Source organism: Xenopus laevis, chromosome 9_10L, assembly GCF_017654675.1.
Source record: "Xenopus laevis strain J_2021 chromosome 9_10L, Xenopus_laevis_v10.1, whole genome shotgun sequence".
NCBI classification, from domain to species: Eukaryota; Metazoa; Chordata; class Amphibia; order Anura; family Pipidae; genus Xenopus; species Xenopus laevis.
In genome coordinates this window covers 121,229,356-121,249,795 of record NC_054387.1, presented here as the reverse complement: position 1 = coordinate 121,249,795, position 20,440 = coordinate 121,229,356, and the positions used below count along the sequence as shown (strand labels likewise).

At 37.7% G+C, this 20,440-nt stretch overlaps 1 protein-coding gene across 4 annotated transcripts in view; it reads left to right on the top strand.

The window, feature by feature from the left end:
- The first annotated feature begins 22 nt into the window (after window positions 1-22).
- LOC121398041 overlaps window positions 23-20,440 on the top strand; it is a 34,044-nt gene continuing 13,626 nt past the window's right edge. The window contains exons 1-34 of one of the 4 annotated variants that reach the window (XM_041576527.1): window positions 23-242; window positions 422-528; window positions 3,043-3,155; window positions 3,267-3,437; window positions 3,642-3,883; window positions 3,993-4,096; window positions 4,249-4,367; window positions 4,494-4,652; window positions 4,795-5,003; window positions 5,183-5,289; window positions 5,427-5,539; window positions 5,651-5,821; window positions 6,034-6,275; window positions 6,383-6,486; window positions 6,639-6,757; window positions 6,882-7,040; window positions 7,183-7,391; window positions 7,518-7,624; window positions 8,251-8,363; window positions 8,468-8,638; window positions 8,805-9,046; window positions 9,147-9,250; window positions 9,885-9,997; window positions 10,351-10,497; window positions 10,978-11,177; window positions 11,531-11,622; window positions 12,264-12,391; window positions 12,559-12,683; window positions 14,087-14,216; window positions 16,933-17,148; window positions 17,249-17,416; window positions 17,969-18,103; window positions 18,644-18,693; window positions 19,744-19,864. In XM_041576527.1, coding sequence (XP_041432461.1) covers window positions 61-242; window positions 422-528; window positions 3,043-3,155; window positions 3,267-3,437; window positions 3,642-3,883; window positions 3,993-4,096; window positions 4,249-4,367; window positions 4,494-4,652; window positions 4,795-5,003; window positions 5,183-5,289; window positions 5,427-5,539; window positions 5,651-5,821; window positions 6,034-6,275; window positions 6,383-6,486; window positions 6,639-6,757; window positions 6,882-7,040; window positions 7,183-7,391; window positions 7,518-7,624; window positions 8,251-8,363; window positions 8,468-8,638; window positions 8,805-9,046; window positions 9,147-9,250; window positions 9,885-9,997; window positions 10,351-10,497; window positions 10,978-11,177; window positions 11,531-11,622; window positions 12,264-12,391; window positions 12,559-12,683; window positions 14,087-14,216; window positions 16,933-17,148; window positions 17,249-17,416; window positions 17,969-18,103; window positions 18,644-18,693; window positions 19,744-19,864 — 4,992 coding nt within the window. In that variant the 5' untranslated portion in view covers window positions 23-60. The remainder of the gene's footprint in view (window positions 243-421; window positions 529-3,042; window positions 3,156-3,266; window positions 3,438-3,641; window positions 3,884-3,992; window positions 4,097-4,248; window positions 4,368-4,493; window positions 4,653-4,794; window positions 5,004-5,182; window positions 5,290-5,426; window positions 5,540-5,650; window positions 5,822-6,033; window positions 6,276-6,382; window positions 6,487-6,638; window positions 6,758-6,881; window positions 7,041-7,182; window positions 7,392-7,517; window positions 7,625-8,250; window positions 8,364-8,467; window positions 8,639-8,804; window positions 9,047-9,146; window positions 9,251-9,884; window positions 9,998-10,350; window positions 10,498-10,977; window positions 11,178-11,530; window positions 11,623-12,263; window positions 12,392-12,558; window positions 12,684-14,086; window positions 14,217-16,932; window positions 17,149-17,248; window positions 17,417-17,968; window positions 18,104-18,643; window positions 18,694-19,743; window positions 19,865-20,440) is intronic. The other 3 variants (XM_041576528.1, XM_041576529.1, XM_041576530.1) reach the window with 3 other exon arrangements.

Sequence of the window (20,440 nt, the reverse complement as noted above, 5' to 3'; positions counted from 1 at the left end):
TACAATATTTATAATGCAATCTTATTCTTTCAGGAAAATGTGTCAGATTTGCAGTTAGCCATGGTAAAACAGACTCTGTTGGCCGTTGTACTTGACAAAATCAGTTCCAAATTCTCATCTTATGAAACACAAGATTGGAAGATATTGCTCCAGGATGATTTGAATCTTTTGCTTCCCAGCTTTAATAAAACTCTTCTGCTGCTTCTGCCAAACAGCCTCTCCTGCTCTTCCTACCAGGAAATGTAAGTTTATGAAAGTTTTCATGATACAGAACAGGGGTGTGAGCCACAGAATAGAACACAATAGAAAGGTTGATATTTCATAATCTTGATACCCCAGAAATGTATCAATGACCATAGTAAGACATACTATCATGTCATGGAAAGATTTCACCCTTCTTTCTTTTTGTCTTGCTACACAGAGTAAAGGCCTTTAGCAACGTTTATAAATCTCTACTGGAAGAGACCAAAAATGATTTCTACAAAGATTTTATCAAGCCATACATGGTGCAGCAGTCTTCTCTTACAGGTACAACTCTTCAAACAATAAATCATCACAGCATGGAACCCAAAGATTTGGTCCCTTGTTGCAGTTTCTTTACATACCATTAATCTCTGGTGTGAATTATCCCTAATCATTATTAAATTCATGCTTTTTTTCACAGGAGTAGCTTGTGACACCTTGGATTTCAAAAGTTGGGTTAACATGAACATTGGCAACTTTCATCCAACAATCTCCATCAGAAGACATTGTTATGTTCAACAAAAATCTAACAAAGGTGGGAACTTGTTAGCCTCTAGGCTCCCCTCTTCTAAAAGGTCCTACCAAAATCAACATTCCTGTTCCCTTGAATGAACTTATCTTCCCTTGTTGGTGTCTCCCTTTTTAGGTGGAAAACCCAGCTGAACTCACAGTTACAGAACTGGCCACATTTACTTCACTGTGGATTCGCTGAACAACCAAACCTTAGCCACAATCCTATTAAGTAGAATCAAAGAATTTAAGAGCTATGGAGAAATCCTGGGCTATTTAACAACAATACAAAATTCTGTTTGCCAGGTAAGAGTTTTTCTACATAGAATTTAGCTGAGAAAGCATGAATATTATGAGAATTGATCTTCTTATGTCTTTCTCAAAACACCCTTTCAAAGTCTTTAGATGTTGTTGAGTGTCCATATATTTTGTTCCAAAATATTTATTGTAAAAATACTACAAATAAAATGTTTTCAAATATTGTCATGTTCTCCTTAATTTTTTTTCAGTCGAATGACCCAGCATCCACCATGTCATCATGTAGCCAACCACAAAGTCAACTGAGCATCCACACTCAACAAGGAGATTCTTACAAACTGTTTCATAGTCCTCAATGAGGAATGGATTTCCACCAACATGACAATGTGGTTACAAATTTTTGACATCCTTGTTGAAGTTTTCCTTCCTGCTTTTGATGAAACTACTCTCTCTCAGTTACCACTTGATATTTCATGTGGAGAATACCAAGCAATGTAAGTGTCTATTTAGCAGATGCAGTGAAAAATTCCATGGGATGGCATTTCTGTCTTTTTCAAACATTTTATATTTTATGTCCTTTTTTGCTTCCTTTAAAAAATTTAGAATAAAGACTCTGAGTGATGTACACAGCCAAATTTCTGAAGGCCTGACCAAATCAGTCAACTCTTACAGCATATCCTACCTTACCGCACAGCAAAAATCCACAGGTGCAGTACACAACTTCCATACAATGACCTTTGAACATCAATAGTGGGATCCTTCATTTGTCATTCTTGTATATTCTCAGTAAAAGTCATTCCTTTCCTCTATTCCACACAACGTTAAAGTACTTGGTTCCTCTCTTTTGTTGTACCAATAGGTTCTGCCTGCCTTTCCGGCATAAAGGATAGTACAGAGTGGATTTCAAAGAATTTTGGGGCATTTTCCTCCAGCGCAAACGTGTCTGATTTCAAAGCTTATATCCAGGGTTTGATGCAGTGAGTACCTTAGAAAGAAGAGGCGGGTCTGACTGTGTTTATTTCTAAATGTTATCTTTCAGGTGCTTTACATTTCCCTGGGGCACTTTAAGAGAGAAAACTATAGCTCCATTTGTGTTTCAGGGTGTCCTTCCTGTTGTCCTGACACCAAATAACATGGCTGAACTTTTGATCAAAGCAGAGCGTTCTCTCTAATGAAACTCTGATGATATCCATCTTGAGCCGCATAGACACAGAAAATGTAACCGACTATGTGACCAGCATTTCAACAGCAGCACAAAAGGTTCAGTATTTCAAAGCTTGCCTATGCCCTGTACAGCAATGTGTACATCTTCACTTTAATCAAATTTTTAGAGTGTACACTGCCATGTTTCTTCTTTGATAGCATTTTAAAATGTTTATAAATGCAATCTTATTCTTTCAGGAAAATGTGTCAGATTTGCAGTTAGCCATGGTAAAACAGACTCTGTTGGCCGTTGTACTTGACAAAATCAGTTCCAAATTCTCATCTTATGAAACACAAGATTGGAAGATATTGCTCCAAGATGACTTGAATCTCTTACTTCCCAGCTTCAATAAAACTCTTCTGCTGCTTTCTGCCCACCAGCCTCTCCTGCTCTTCCTACCAGGAAATGTAAGTTTATGAAAGTTTCAATTATACAGAACAGGGGTGTGAGCCACCGAATAGAACACAATAGAAGGTTGATATTTCATAAACTTGATACCCCAGAAATGTATCAATGACCAATGTAAGACATATATCATGTCATGGAAAGATTTCACCCTTGTTTCTTTTTGTCTTGTTACACAGAGTAAAGGCCTTTAGCAAAGTTTATACATCTCTACTGGAAGAGACCAAAAATGATTTCTACAAAGATTTTATCAAGCCATACATGGTCCAGCAGTCCTCTCTTACAGGTACAACTCTTCAAACAATAAATCATCACAGCATGGAAGCCAAAGATTTGGTTCCTTGTTGCAGTTTCTTTACATACCGTTAATCTCTGGTGTGAATTATCCCTAATCATTATTAAATTCATGCTTTTTTTCACAGGAGTAGCTTGTGACACCTTGGATTTCAAAAGTTGGGTTAACATGAACATTGGCAACTTCATCCAGCAATCTCCATCAGAAGACATTGTTATGTTCAACAAAAATCTAACAAAGGTGGGAACTTGTTAGCCTCTAGGCTCCCCTCTTCTAAAAGGTCCTACCAAAATCAACATTCCTGTTCCCTTGAATAAACTTATCTTCCCTTGTTGGTGTCTCCCTTTTTAGGTGGAAAACCCAGCTGAACTCACAGTTACAGAACTGGCCACATTTACTTTCACTGTGGATTCGCTGAACAACCAAACCTTAGCCACAATCCTATTAAGTAGAATCAAAGAATTTAAGAGCTATGGAGAAATCCTGGGCTATTTAACAACAATACAAAATTCTATTTGCCAGGTAAGAGTTTTTCTACATAGAATTTAGCTTGAGAAAGCATGAATATTATGAGAATTGATCTTCTTATGTCTTTCTCAAAACACCCTTTCAAAGTCTTTAGATGTTGTTCAGTGTCCAATATATTTTGCCCCAAAATATTTATTGTCAAAATATTACAAATAAAATGTTTTCAAGTATTGTCATGTTCTCCTTAATTTTTTTCAGTCGAATGACCCAGCATCCACCATGTCATCATGTAGCCAACCACAAAGTCAACTGAGCATCCACACTCAACAAGAGATTCTTACAAACTGTTTCATAGTCCTCAATGAGGAATGGATTTCCACCAACATGACAATGTGGTTACAAATTTTTGACATCCTTGTTGAAGTTTTCCTTCCTGCTTTTGATGAAACTACTCTCTCTCAGTTACCACTTGATATTTCATGTGGAGAATACCAAGCAATGTAAGTGTCTATTTAGCAGATGCGTGGAAAATTCCATGGGATGGCATTTCTGTCTTCTTCAAACCTTTTATATTTGATGTCCTTTTTTTGCTTCCTTTAAAAAATGTAGAATAAAGACTCTGAGTGATGTACACAGCCAAATTTCTGAAGGCCTGACCAAATCAGTCAACTCTTACAGCATATCCTACCTGACCGCACAGCAAAAATCCACAGGTGCAGTACACAACTTCCATACAATGACCTTTGAACATCAATAGTGGGATCCTTCATTTGTCATTCTTGTATATTCTCAGTAAAAGCATTCCTTTCCTCTATTCCACACAACGTTAAAGACTTTGGTTCCTCTCTTTTGTTTGTACCAATAGGTTCTGCCTGCCTTTCCGGCATAAAAGATAGTACAGAGTGGATTTCAAAGAATTTTGGGGCATTTTCCTCAAGCGCAAACGTGTCTGATTTCAAAGCTTTATATCCAGGGTTTGATGCAGTGAGTATTTTAGAAAGAACAGGCGGGTCTAACTACGTTTATTTCTAAATGTTATCTTTCATATGATGCTTTACATTTCTCTGGGGCACTTTAAGAGAGAAAACTATAGCTCCATTTGTGTTTCAGGGTGTCCTTCCTGTTGTCCTGACACCAAATAACATGGCCGAACTTTTGATCAAAGCAGACGTTCTCTCTAATGAAACTCTGATGATATCCATCTTGAGCCACATAGACACAGAAAATGTAACCGACTATGTGACCAGCATTTCAACAGCAGCACAAAAGGTTCAGTATTTCAAAGCTTGCCTATGCCCTGTACAACAATGTGTACATCTTCACTTTAATCAAAATATTTAGAGCGTACACAGCCATGTTTATTCTTTGATAGCACTTTACAACATTTATCAATGCAATCTTATTCTTTCAGGAAAATGTGTCTGATTTGCAGTTAGCCATGGTAAAACAGACTCTGTTGGCCGTTGTACTTGACAAAATCAGTTCCAAATTCTCATCTTATGAAACACAAGATTGGAAGATATTGCTCCAGGATGATTTGAATCTTTTGCTTCCCAGCTTCAATAAAACTCTTCTGCTGCTTCTGCCCACCAGCCTTTCCTGCTCTTCCTACCAGGAAATGTAAGTTTATGAAAGTTTTCATGATACAGAACAGGGGTGTGAGCCACAGAATAGAACACAATAGAAAGGTTGATATTTCATAATCTTGATAGCCCAGAAATATATCATTAACCATAGTAAGACATATTACCACGTCATGGAAAGATTTCACCCTTCTTTCTTTTTGTCTTGCTACACAGAGTAAAGGCCTTTAGCAATGTTTATACATCTCTACTGGAAGAGACCAAAAATGATTTCTACAAAGATTTTATCAAGCCATACATGGTCCAGCAGTCCTCTCTTACAGGTATAACTCTTTGAAATGATAATTCCTCACAGCATGGAAGCCAGAGATTTGGTGCCTTGTTGCAGTTTCTTTACATACCATTAAACTCTGGTGTGAATTATCCCTAATCATGTTTATGTTCATGCTTTTATTCACAGGAATAGCTTGTGACACCTTGGACTTCAAAAGTTGGGTTAACATGAACATTGGCAACTTCATCCAGCAATCTCCATCAGAAGACATTGTTATGTTCAACAAAAATCTAACAAAGGTGGGAACTTGTTAGCCTCTAGGCTCCCCTCTTCTAAAAGGTCTTACCAAAATCAACATTCATGTTGCCTTGAATAAACTCATCTTCCTTTGTTGGTGTCTCCCTTTTTAGGTGGAAAACCCAGCTGAACTCACAGTTACAGAACTGGCCACATTTACTTTCACTGTGGATTCGCTGAACAACCATACCTTAGCCACAATCCTATTAAGTAGAATCAAAGAATTTAAGAGCTATGATGAAATCTTGGGCTATTTAACAACAATACAAAATTCTGTTTGCCAGGTAAGAGTTTTTCCACATAGAATTTAGCTTGAGAAAGCATGAATATTATGAGAATTGATCTTCTTATGTCTTTCTCAAAACACCTTTTCAATGTCTTTAGATGTTTTTCAGTGTCCAATATATTTTGTTCCAAAATATATGTTGTAAAAAATAATTACAAACAAATAAAATATTTTCAAATATTGTAATGTTCTCCTTCACTTTTTTTTCAGTTAAATGACCCAGCATCCACCATGTCATCATGTAGCCAACCACTAAGTCAACTGAGCATCCACACTCAACAAGAGATTCTTACAAACTGTTTCATAGTCCTCAATGAGGAATGGATTTCCACCAACATGACAATGTGGTTACAAATTTTTGACATCCTTGTTGAACTTTTCCTTCCTGCTTTTGATGAAACTACTCTCTCTCAGTTACCACTTGATATTTCATGTCAAGAATACCAAGCAATGTAAGTGTCTATTTAGCAGATTTGTGGAAAATTCCATGGGACGGCATTCCTGCCTTTTTCAAACTTAGCATGTTATGTCCTTTTATTGTTTCCTTTAAAAAATTTAGAATAAAGACGCTGAGTGAGGTACACAGTCAAATTTCTGAAGGCCTGACAAAATCGGTATACGCTTACAGCATATCCTACCTTACCGCACAGCAAAAATCCACAGGTGCAGTACACAACTTCCATACAATGACCTTTGAACATCAATAGTGGGATCCTTCATTTGTCATTCTTGTATATTCTCAGTAAAAGCATTCCTTTCCTCTATTCCACACAACGTTAAAGTCTTTGGTTCCTCTCTTTTGTTTGTACCAATAGGTTCTGCCTGCCTTTCTGGCATAAAGGATAGTACAGAGTGGATTTCAAAGAATTTTGGGGCATTTTCCTCCAGCGCAAACGTGTCTGATTTCAGAGCTTTATATCCAGGGTTTGATGCAGTGAGTATTTTAGAAACAACAGGCGGGTCTAACTACGTTTATTTCTAAATGATCTTTCATATGATGCTTTACATTTCCCTGGGGCACTTTAAGAGAGAAAACTATAGCTCCATTTGTGTTTCAGGGTGTCCTTCCTGTTGTCCTGACACCAAATAACATGGCCGAACTTTTGATCAAAGCAGACGTTCTCTCTAATGAAACTCTGATGATATCCATCTTGAGCCGCATAGACACAGAAAATGTAACCGACTATGTGACCAGCATTTCAACAGCAGCACAAAAGGTTCAGTATTTCAAAGCTTGTCTATGCCCTGTACAGCAATGTGTACATCTTCACTTTAATCAAAATTTTTACAGAGTACACTGCCATGTTTCTTCTTTGATAGCATTTTACAACATTTATCAATGCAATTTTATTCTTTCAGGAAAATGTGTCAGATTTGCAGTTAGCCATGGTAAAACAGACTCTGTTGGCCGTTGTACTTGACAAAATCAATTCCAAATTCTCATCTTATGAAACACAAGATTGGAAGATATTGCTCCAGGATGACTTGAATCTCTTACTTCCCAGCTTCAATAAAACTCTTCTGCTGCTTCTGCCCACCAACCTCTCCTGCTCTTCCTACCAGGAAATGTAAGTTTATGAGACAGTACAGGGGTATGAGCCACCCCTGAAAGGTTGATGCTTCATGTTGTAAAGTTGACACCCCAGAAATGTATCAAATGACCATTTAAATATTTATGCCGACTTTCTACACAGAGTGAAGGCTTTCAGCAATGTTTATACATCTCTACGGGATGAAACAAAAAATGATTTCTACAATTACTTCATCAAGTCGTACATGGTCCGGCAGTTATCTTTTTCAGGTATGGGTCAGGTCAAAGGAATTGTTCAGTGTAAAAATAAAAACTGGGTAAATAGACAGGCTGTGCAAAATAAAAAATGTTTCTAATATACTTAGTTAGCCAAAAATGTAATGTATTAAGGCTGGAGAGATTTGATGTATAACATGTCAGTCAGAACTCTACTTCCTGCTTTTCAGCTCTCTCGGTTTACACTGACTGGTTACCCTAGTTACCAGGCAGTAACCAATCAGTGACTTGAGGGGGGCCACATGGGTCATATCTGTTGCTTTTGAATCTGAGCTGAATGCTGAGGATCAATTACAAACTCACTGAACAGAAATGTACCATATGACCCCCCTTCAAGTCACTGACTAACTCAGAGTTAGAGAGCTGAAAAGCAGGAAGTTGGATTCTGACTGTTTTATTAGACATCTGTTCACTCCAGTCTTTATACATTACATTTTTGGGTAACTAACTATATTAGAGACATTTTTTATTTTGCACAGCCTATCTATTTACCCAGTTTTTATTTTCACACTGAACTATTCCTTTAAAGGTGTGGTTCCTCCATGTCACTCTTTCCCATACTATTAATCTTTGTTGTGCATTGGTTCTAATGATATTTAAATTCATACTTTCATTCACAGGAGTAGCTTGTGACACCTTCGATTTCAGGAGCTGGGTTAATATCAATATAGGTAACTTCATCCGGCAATCATCATACCAAGATATTGCTATGTTCAACAAAAATTTAACAAAGGTAAGAATGTCCCTCTTGCCCAACTTCCAAAAAGCCCTGGGAAGAATCATCTTTTTTTTTCCTTCCATCGATATAGGTTATTTTTATGGTGTCTCCCTTTCTAGGTGGAAAACCCAGCAGATCTCACAGTTACAGAACTGGCCACATTTACTTTCACTGTAGATATGTTGAACAACCAAACCTTAGCCACAATCCTATTAAGTAGAATCAAAGAATTTAAGAGCTATGGAGAAATCCTGGGCTACTTAACAACAATCCAAAATTCTCTTTGCCAGGTAAGAGCTTTAGGACATAGGCATTTTTATGACAGAATATAAAATTATATAGGTTTTAAAATGCTTATTTCTTTCTTTACACACTCTTTTCCCATACACCTTCATATGTTGTGCAGGACCAATAGGTTATATATTATGTTTACATTTTGTCCCTAATTTCCTTTAGTCGAAAGACCAAGCATCCAGCACGTCATCATGTGGCCAATCATTCAGTCAACTGAGCATCCACACTCAACAATTGATTCTTACAAACTGTTTCATAGTCCTCAATGAGGAATGGATTTTGGCTAATATGACTATGTGGTTACAAATGTTTGACATCCTTGTTGATGCCTTCCTGCCTGCTTTTGATGAAACCCACCTCTCTCAGTTACCACTTGGTATTTCATGTGAAAACTATCAAGCAATGTAAGTGATTTGTTAGCATATCTTTCAGAAATGTAGTTTAATGATTTTTATGTCTTTAGGTGTGTTCAAGTCATTCTTTATTTTTATTATTATTATCTAGAATAAAGACACTGAGTGGAGAGTACACCAAAATGGCTAAAGCAGTGGCAAAATCAGTCTACGGCTATTGCAAGTCCTACCTGATCCAACAACAGAAATTAACAGGTAAAATTCCCATCTTTGAATTATTCTCAAAAAAAAAAAATTTGAGGAGAGCCCATCAAGTATAACAGTTATAAAATGTAATATTTTGTACAAAGTATTTTGAAAGCAAAAGTTGCTTAAAGGGAATGTACATTTCAATAAAACTGTCTATTTTGTACACCCCTTTATCTCTGAGTAATCTCAAACTTAAAGAGATACAGTAGAATGTATATTATAAATTTGACCCATGTCAAAATTATTTTTTTATTATTGACTTCAATGCGTTTCGCAAATTTTTCAACGAAGCAGGACAAATTTACCCATCACAAAAATTTTTGCCGCAGCAGATTTATCACTGGCGAATTTTTGCCGCAGTTTGGAGAATTTATTCACTGGTGGTGAAATGCAGAAAAATCGCCACGAATTTGTGGCAGGCGAATTTATTCGCCCATCAATAGATATAACTGATGCACTGTTTATAAGGATATTCAAGGTTCTTGTCTATTATATAGACTAGCTATTGAGCTAACTTAACTACAAACATTGATTATTTCTTGATTGACCCCCAAGTTATAAAATTTGTTTTTAGGCCTCTGGTGTTCAGAAGAAGTTACAGTTGCCAAAATATTTACTCCCATTCTAATTCTCTTACCAGGGGTTGCTTGTGATGCCTCCAGCTTTACAAAGTGGATGGATGACAACTTTGGAAATTTTGGGCAGCTAGCAGTTCCTGAGGATCTCTTAATATTTAATAAGAACATCACCCAGGTGAGAAGTCATGGGTGTCCACTACCCAAAATACATAAGATAGAAAATAGATAGAAGTTAAAGTCCACAGCCAAGAGAATAATTAACATTGTTTCCCTGTTTCTCTGAATGTACCACTTGTGTTCCAGCAGCACATGGGTGCACTAGAAAATGATGTCACAAAAATGGTACTGGGCAAAAACCCAAAAAGCACAATTAAGCAAGAACAGACCCATAGAATTTCATATAGCCTTTAAACATACTATAAACCTATTCCAGAACAGGTATTTTCAATGTCTATGCTTGTCTATGCTGATTCACTAAAGAGTATAGAAACTCTAAGATCCATGTTGATTAATCCTGTTATCTTCCAGAACCTAAACACACTGAAACCACAGGAATTACTGAACCTTCTGCATCTTGAAAGTGACGTGAATATGACTCTATGGGAGATTCTTCTCTCAGGCTACACTAATATCACTCAACTGGGACAAGTCATTGATGGTCTTAATGTAAAAATGGTACGTGCATTGTCTGGGAGGGGAGGCAGAGTGACCCTTTTACAAAGGAAAAAATGTATAGTACCATTTACTAAAAGTAGACAACTTAGAACTATTGTGCTGATTTATAACAACCAATGACAATTTTGCTTTCATTGTTCCTCTTGCAGCTTAGTGAACAACGCTAATCACTGACTGGGTGGTTGGCGCTATGGATTTCTGCCTTTAGCAAACTTTGCACCTTGTATTTCATCCCCTGTATCACTATAATAAGCAATGGTCTGTACTTGGCTGAGAAAGGATGAAGGCAGCAATCTTTTTAAAGCATTCTCCTTGTACTAAAACTAAGGGTCTTTTGAGCAGTCATATTTCTGTACATCAATGTATACATCCATTTATTCTACAGCGTTGCTGAATATATTGGTGCTTTATAAATATATATTATTAATTATAAAAAAATCTTCCACTTCCTGCAAAATTGATTGTTTCTATCTCCTGTAGGTGAATTTAAGCCAAGAGGTGCACCAAGTCGTTTTCAAGGCGGTCTGGCCTACCTTCCTGACATCGCTGGATTTTCTCGATGCTACTGATTTGAGCATCTGGCTTAACATACGATTCACTGACTACTTGCCATATCTAACGAAAGCTCAGTTGAATGTCCCGAAAGTTATCAATGCAAACTGTTTCTTCTACAAGAACTTGTAAGGGGTCTCTTCTTCCCTACTCCCGTACAAACCCCATAGATGTTATTGTTTTTATTATACTAAGATCAGATTCTAAATATCTACAACCCAACATTTAAAGGGACCAGAAACTTTCCACAAAGTTTTCCCAGTTCATGTCCCGCCTCTCCAAAGTAGACAGTCTAAAATAAATTACAGTTGCAATATGATGGCTTTATATGGAAGTTTTAAGTGTCGCTCAACACATTGTCATTAATTAAAGGTCAATTACAGTCTACGCATCCTTAACATTATAGTTGCCATATTTTTGTACTTCCCCTCCCCGCCCAATCTTTGCTAACTTTTTCATGTGTTAAATTCTGTCTTCCTAGAGTTAAGACTTTGTCTATAAACTATGGGAAATTCTCCGTCAATACACAGCAAGATATCTACAGTGTATTCAAGGCCTATCTCCTTAACTCGGGTGAGTACGCAATTTATGTTAATCCAATTCTGTGTATTTAAACAGGCATATGGCATTTTGGATATATGTTCTGTTGAATGCGGTAAATTAATGTTATAACTGGCAGCTTTATGTTGGCCATATATAGCATGATCTGTTTATTTGGCCCGGTCGCTACCCAAGTGGATATTTTTCCAAATAGTGGCCAAATCAGGCTGATCCAATCATGTGGCCTTCAGGAAAATGTCAGAGCCTGCTCATAGCGATCAGAACCATACAAGTCAATTGTATATTTAAGATTAAACTAATATTTATGCAGGGGTAAGATAACTATCAGGGAGAGTATAATTAGTGACACGTACATGGACAAAGTAGCACAGTCAAAAGTACCCAAGTTGACAGTCAGAAACTGCCCATGAATATGTGTTGGGCAGAAAGACAACCTAGGGCGTATTCACAAGTTCTTGAGTCACCTGAATACCACGCTGCTGTAGTCCAGCAACATCAACTACCCATTGTATAATCAATTAATAGCATGTTGGATGCTTTGGGTGGAGCAATACTGTTATGAAAGTTTTATGTCCACTTTAACTGACAACACTAACTAGCAAAGTCCACCATTACTGTAATTGTATAAATAACCATGTATTTTTTGTTGGCAGCTTCCAAACCCCGGTGTTACAGCAGCACAGAAGACAATGCCAATTCCTGGATTTTCTATTACTTAAACAACTATTTGACTTATTGCAGTGACAGTGATCTGAAATCCTTCAGCGATGATGAACTACTGGTAATTATTTTTATCCTCTAATAATCCCACTAGTGCTGGACCAGTCTACCCAACTTACCCTCAAAGTTTATTAAATAATGCTGGATTCTTAGTTTTAGAATCTAATTGTTTTACAGCTAAAACAAGTGTTGAGTATACCAGTGAGAATGGTCTGTTTGACTTTATAGCTGGAGACCTTCTCTTTGGATCCGATGACCTTGGAGCTGGTGAAAGGGTTGGAGCTCTCAGAAGATATGAAGATCTACTACGCAGAGCTAATGGCAGCTGGGGAACCTACCATCTCCCTGCAGATGTATGTCTATGTGTCATATGGAACAGCTTGTGTTGGGGGCTCCTACTAGGGTTGCCACCTTTCTGTACGGCTGAGATCGGGCAGGGGGTGGGTCCATGACATCAGGGGGTGGGGCTATGATGTGATGATCGGCCGATTGCCATGTCAATCAAGGGAATTCTGCCCGGTTTTCCTTATTTGGAAAACCGGGCAGGAAGTTTTGACCTGGGCAGACCTTCAAAATACCAGGCTGTCCAGGTCAAAACTGGACAGGTGGCAACCCTAGCTCCAACATTCGGCAAATCAACAGCCTGATCGATTTTACATACTCCATTTTTACATTTTCCCAGATTTTTTTACATTCTGCCCTATTTACCTTGCAAAAAAACCCTTTTTTTTCACGTGAATGTGATTTTTTTATGCATTTAAATTTTTACTGGAAAAATACACATTTATGTACCCCCATTTTACCCCCCCCGAAAAATGTAAAATTGGGGTTTGACTGTAATTAGTACCTGATCAACCAAATGGTGAAAAAGGCCCATAGACAGCAGTTTCCAATTTTTCTCAGAAGGAGTACAAATGTTATTAAAGGAGAAGGAAAGTTAGAATCACTGTGGGGTACCAATTTGGCACCCCACAGTTATTGTAGTTACCTTCTACCCTAGGTATCCTCTGAGCTCTAAATGGGTAATTCTTTACTGTTTATGCACTGGACCACGGTGGTGCAAGGGATGCCTGGTACACTGCCCCCACCACCACAGGGCCCCTGATTGCGGCACTTTTGCACCCCCTAGTGATTCTACTTTTTAGAATCACTAAAAAATATATAGTTCTTAAAGGGATTCTGTCATGATTTTTATGGTGTAGCTTCTTTTTCTAAATTACACTGTTTACATTACAAATAATTCATTGTACCTTATAAAATTGTATCCCTGAACCAGCAAGTATATATGTTTTAGTTGTAATATTGGTGTGAAGGCAGCCATCTCTTTCATAAAGAGCCAGCACAACACATTGGAACTGCTTTCAGATAAGCTATTGTTTCTCTTACTGAATGTAACGGAAGGGGGGTTGCATCGTTCCAACTTGTAGTGCAGCAGTAATGAGTGACTGAAGTTTATCAGAGCACAAGTCACATGACTGAGGGCACCTGTGTAACCGACAACATGCCTAGCTCCATGACAGATTTTAAAATAATATATAAAAAACTCTGATCTCTTTTGAAAAATGGATTTCAGCGCAGAAGTCTGCTGGAGCAGCACTATTAAATGATGCATTGTGAAAAAATATGTTTTTCCATGACATAATCCCTTTAAATAGTTAAGTACAAAAAAAGACATTACATTTCTGTACTGTTGTACTGGATTAGTAGTGAGGGTGTACATAACATTGTGCCATTGACGCTCTCTCTTAACCCACAGAATCCCAGACAATCTTCTCTGCTATATTATTGACAAGCTGAGCATTGATATAACCAATCAGAATCTGGCACTGGCCACACTGGACTCTCTTAAGAAATGTAACGCATCCAGTGTCAGCCTTGGGACTGATGTAAGTTGTTTTGATTTTTCTGACCATGCAAACAGCAAACAGATTAATATGTTGATATAAAGCAGTGATCCCCAACCAGTAGCTCATGAGCAACATGTTACTCTCCAACCCCTTGGATGTTGCTCCCAGTGGCCTCAAAGCAGTTGCTTATTTTTGAATTCCTGGCTTGGACGCAAGTTTTGGTTGTATAAAAACCAGATGTACTGCCAAACAGAGTCTCAATGTAGGCTGACAATCTACATAGAGGCTACCAAATGGCCAATCACAGTCCTTATTTGGCACCCCAAGAACAGTTTTCATGCTTGTGTTGCTCCCCAACTCATTTTTCTTCTGAATGTTGCTCATGGGTTCAAAAGGTTGGGGATCCCTGATATAAAGCATAAATCACATTGTTGTTCTGAGCATGAAAGAACCAGGGCCCAGTGCGTCACTGCCCTTTGTGTGTAAACAGCAGGGAACAATTTCAATTTATATCTCAGTTTACCAAAATATAATCCAAAATGAATTACAAAATATAATATAATAATTTGGAATGTTTAGAGACACTACTATATGAAGTATCAGGAAGAATGCTTCTGATCACTTAAACACCCTACACTAATGCACAGGAGTCCCTATATCACCAAATCTGGCAAGATATCTGTTGGGCAGATTTGTAAATCCCATCAGACTAAGACCGCACCAGGGAGTCTCCTTAGTCCTGCAGTATTATCTGATTTGACCCAGCACGTGGGTGGCTGAACTATAGCCATAGTTGAACTGAACTGGTGACCTCTCCATAACTATGAGTCTTTAAGGGGGTTATTTATCAAGGTCCGAATATCCGAAGCTTGAATTTTTCGTAGTTTTCGGAGCAAAAAAAAAAAAAAAAAAAACTACAAATTTTTCAAGATTTATTAAAGTCCGATGGTCTAAAAACTCTGAATCCAAAACCCTGGCATCTAAAAGCTGTCGAGGTTCTGTATAAGTCAATGGGGAAGGTCCCAGTGTCTGTGCTGATGTCCATACCGATATCCAATGATTTGGGGGTTTCTGCACATAAAACCGACCCTATTTTTCTGGGCTTTTTTCTTCATAAATAAAGTCCATTCGGGAAGTCAGAGTTGCTCGAAGTTTGATATTCGAAATACTGACATAAATTTGGACCTTAATAAATGACCCCCTATGTGTGTGGCCAGCTTAAGAACTTCAACCAGGGATAGATTCTTCTGCCCTTGCTTCAAAACATAGCTAGGAGTTGTGCATTTTCTCTGGGTTACATGAAGGTTTCACCCATGCTTGGCTTTCCCAAAGAATAGACACTCAGGGGCAGATTTATTAAGGGTCGAATAGTAAATTCAAATTCAAATTTTATTTTTTGGTCAAAACTCTAAAATTCGAATTGGGAATAATCCAAACTTGATTCAAATTTTAATTTGCACTCAAAATCTAGAATTATCAAACCTTGACCCTTGAAACAGTTCAAATTCGACTATTTGTCACCTAAAACCTGCCAAGTTCATGTATAAATCAATGGGAGAAGTCTAGTGACCCACACAGATGTAAATAGCCTTCCTGACATTCAAGTTTTTTCGGAGATAAAAACTAGATTAAATTTTATTCGAATTTGAATCTAATTTGAATCGAGTTTTCGAGTCAGTAATATTCGTTCAAATTTGAGACAAATTTTTCTTAAATAACCTCCCAATCAAATTTCGAGTATATTCAAATTTATTAGAGTAAAAAAATTCGACCTTTTATAAATGGGCTTCTCAGTGTATAGTGTGATAATAGCTTGATGGGCACACAAATTCCCCTACATCTAAAGTGAAAACCTAAGGGGGTCCATGAAAGAAAACAAATTAAAAAGCAAAGATGACAAACATAAAAAGTAATAAAATGTGTCACTAAAGGACGGTAATTAGAGGTGCCGTCCTGCTCATCCAGAAGACAAATAAAAAATTTGAGCACCTTTCAGGAACTCAGAGGAACTCAAACATACCCTAAATTATTTTAGACTAGTAAACCAGATTTACCATAGAAAAATACACTTTATCTAATGAAAGAAATCACAATGAGAACCAACTTCCCAACATACATTAATGAAATGGTTTTTTTATTTGTAAAGGTAACTGCTATTGAAAGAAGAATGTTGGTTCTGACTCTTGAAACACAAAGGGGGGAATTCACAAAAGTGTCGGGAACGAAAAAATGTCTTTAAAATGTCGTAGAAAGTGTCGTAGCAACAGCCGACAAATTCACAGAGCATTTCTCCGCCAGTTTTCCGACATGTACGACACTTTTGAATTAGTGTCGTTAAAAGTGGGCGTGGTTTTTCGGCGCCACTTTTCCCGACATTTTTATGAATTACTCGTAAACTCATTTTTTTTACCGACAATTTTTCAGACACTTTAGGCTCTCCAAAATGAAAATGTCAGACAAATTGTCGTTTAAAAAGTCTTGGTAAATGTCGTTTGTACGATGAAAAGATATAAGACATTTTAGAAAATTGTCGGACTTACGAGACATTCAGAGATGGTAACATCTGCCTTTGTGAATTTGCCGTACGTACGACATTTTACAAATTTGTCGACCGCCACTTCTGGGTTACTTTTTTTACCGACACTTTTGTGAATTCCCCCCAAAGAGCCAGACAGCTACTGGTTCTATTGTTGGACTATCAAACAACATCATAAAGTGTTTCTTATTTAACTGACCTTATGCATTGGCTTTGCAGGTACTTTCCTCTATTCTTACCTCCGTGGATACCTTCACGGCCGACACATTCCAGAGCCTTGGCGATATGGCTGTAGCAATACTCCCCTCTGTGATATTGGAAAAGACTGATGGAGCTGTTCTACAGCAGAGCCTGTCCTCTCTGTCCCAGGTTGATAACTGGAGTCCAACACAGGCATCTGCTATAGTCACAAAGCTCAAAGAAGTTGATTTTCAGGTACAACACTCTTGGGGACATGCTTAACATGAGTGGAAGATATTATATTATTATAGTCATCCATTTCCCTTTCAACTCTATCATCTATATCTTACTCTAGTTCAATGCCACCACTCTGGAATCTCTTGGAACACTGGTGATCGGTGTAAGCGCGCATGACATGGATAAGCTCAAAGCATCTGATTTTCTTATTTTGGCCAACAACGGAACATTCAACAATTACATGCAACAAGCACCAACCGCCCTGAAGCAGAGATTTGTACAAATGGTGAGACTCTTCAGTTAAATGTCAGTGCACTGCAGTAATGCCAGAGCCCGTTATCCCATTTTCATATATGTGAAATTAAGAATATTTTCCTGCCCAGTAAGGGGTTATTAACTAAACTCCGAATGCAGAAATCACGAAAATTTTTTGATTTTTTTTAAATAAAATCTGACTTTTAAAAAAATCACAAATTTTTCAGAATTTATTACCCCGAGGCACCCCCGGCATCTCAGACCTGTCGAGGTTGCATATAAGTCAATGGGAGAAGTTCCAATGATTTTTTGATGTGCGCTGGGTTTGGCGCAATACCCCAAAGTTTTTGGAGTTTTCGGGCAAAAATCTGATTTTTAAGGTGAAAAATTCAAAGAAATCTTGAAAAAAGATGAAAAATCTGAAAAAATTGTGAAAATCTGATAAAATCCAAAATATCATTTAGGTTGGTGCAATAAGTTCACTATATAAAATATGGCATTTTTAGCCCTATTCATTTTAGGGTTTAGTCCTCCTTTAGAAGAAATAGTTGCTGTTTTATTAACCTTCTTTTTACTTTTGTAGCTCATAAATAGCACAACAGAAAGTCTTCTACAAGCAGTTCCAAGCAGCCTGGCAAGTGAGATCCCACCATCTGTACTGATGAATGCTGCTACCAACATCAATGAAATAAACAAGATGCAATGGACTTCTGACCAGGTAGGTGTGCAGACCTCAAGGCAACCAATCAGGAACTTGCTTAAAGGAGAAACAAACCTTTAATGAAAAAAAACCCTACCCCCCTACCCTACATAGACACCCCTGCCCCCCAGCCTAGCTGCCCCCGGGCAAATGCCCCTAAAATCCATGCAGATTCTGTCCAGCGGAGTTCACGGGCGCCATCTTCAGCCGATTCGGTAATCTTTGGAATGATTCGGCAATTTTCGTGAGTTTTGCCGCATGCCAAAAAATTGCTCCAACTGCGCATGCGCCGCTTCACCGGTCTCATTCTGAAGATTACTGAAGTGAAGAAGATGGCGCCCGTGAACGCCGATGGACAGAATCTGCATGGAGGGGTAAGTAAAGAATTAGGGGCATTTGCCCGGGGGGGCAGCTAGGCTGGGGGGGAGGAGGGAGGGGGGTCTATGTAGGGTAGGGGGTAGGGTTTTTTTTTATGAAGGGTTTGTTTCTCCTTTGAAAGCAACAGCACAAAAGCAACAAATAGCGGTCATGTAATTGCATTTACTTCTGTTTTCTCAGGCACAAGTTTTGTTCCAGACAGTATTGAACCTCACCCAGGACTATACAAGGTAAGTTATTGCATTTTCATTCTATGTAGTAAAATGCATGTAGAGATATGACCTGGACTTTATAACCCTGATACCTGCACTTAATAATCATGGCTGTAACAGAAAATGGAATGTTTATTGTGGAATGTTATTATTGACTACTTATGATGTCATAACTACTCAGTTATAAAGTAATGTATGTTTCTTACAAGAGTTCATTATAATACAAAAGTCCAAAAATATTCCCAGTCAATACTCTCAAAGTTAAAAAATCACTCTTTATTTAGCATAAATATTAAAAAGTAGGCATACAGACCAATTGATGCTCCGCCTTATGCGTTTCGCACCCACAGGCACTTATTCATAGGCATTACTATTGTTACATTTGGTCACAAAATTTATACCCCAGGAAATCCCTCCCCAAACGTTAAAACCAATCACGTGTTGCCACCTCACGTTTCTTTTCTTAAAGCAACATACATATTTGATGGGATATGTATGTTGCTTTAAGAAAAGAAACGTGAGGTGGCAACACGTGATTGGTTTTAACGTTTGGGGAGGGATTTCCTGGGGTATAAATTTTGTGACCAAATGTAACAATAGTAATGCCTATGAATAAGTGCCTGTGGGTGCGAAACGCATAAGGCGGAGCATCAATTGGTCTGTATGCCTACTTTTTAATATTTATGCTAAATAAAGAGTGATTTTTTAACTTTGAGAGTATTGACTGGGAATATTTTTGGACTTTTGATTTGGGTGCCCTTTGGAGTTGGGGGCTATATCCCAGCATTTCTGACCCTTTTTTTGACAGGCCCATATAGATTGCAGCAGTTGAATAAGAAGTGTATTTTGGATTTTTCATTATAATACATCCATTTAAATTGAATTCATACAAATAAATGATACAGTTACATTTAATATGATTTTAATAGAATTATACATCCCTATGTATACAGTATATGAATGTAATTTGTCCTCTACACATCCTTATATTATGTGTTCATTTTAAGGGCAATTCAATTATAGACCCTAAAATGATGTACAGTATATTTCTCTTTAATATCCTTTCAGTCTTTCCACCAATGTCCTGCAAGGGTTCACATGTGGAGCAGCAAAAATGCTTAGTGACGCTCAGTTTGCAGGATTGATTAAAGCCATGAAAGGAAAAGCAGTGGCGCTGGACTATACGCAGGTATGTGATCCAAATAGTTATCCAAATTATCCGAGTTATGTTTTTTAGTTGGATCTGAGGAAATAAAACACACAAGCTTGAACATAGATTTAAAAATCTTGAAAGTGCAAAAAAGAAATCTCGAAAATGCAAATAAAAAACTCCACCACCTAAAACCTGTTGAGGTTCTATAGAAGTCAGTAGTCAACTAGTAGACAAGCAAGTTGATGTTACATTCTTTGAGATTTTTTTTGCAATGTGATGTTATTTGTGATTGACTTATTCCCTCGATGAAACATGATCGCAATTAACTCATTCAAGTTCTTAAATCAATTGAGTTTTGTTGTGGTATTACTGTCTGCAGTTTATTTGAAACATCTCCAAGTGTATGGGAATAAAAGACTTGTCTGGTTAATACCGTCTGGTTATTAACTACTAACCCCAAATGCTTAAGCAGGAGCATGAGAAGGAGGAGGAACGGAATTCCAGGATGAAATCTGTGCAAACACAGAGTAGGACATTCACTAAGATTCGTTGTTGTGCCAGCGTCTGCTTCGCCGCGTTTCGCCACACTTCGCCAGGCGTATTTTCGCCAGC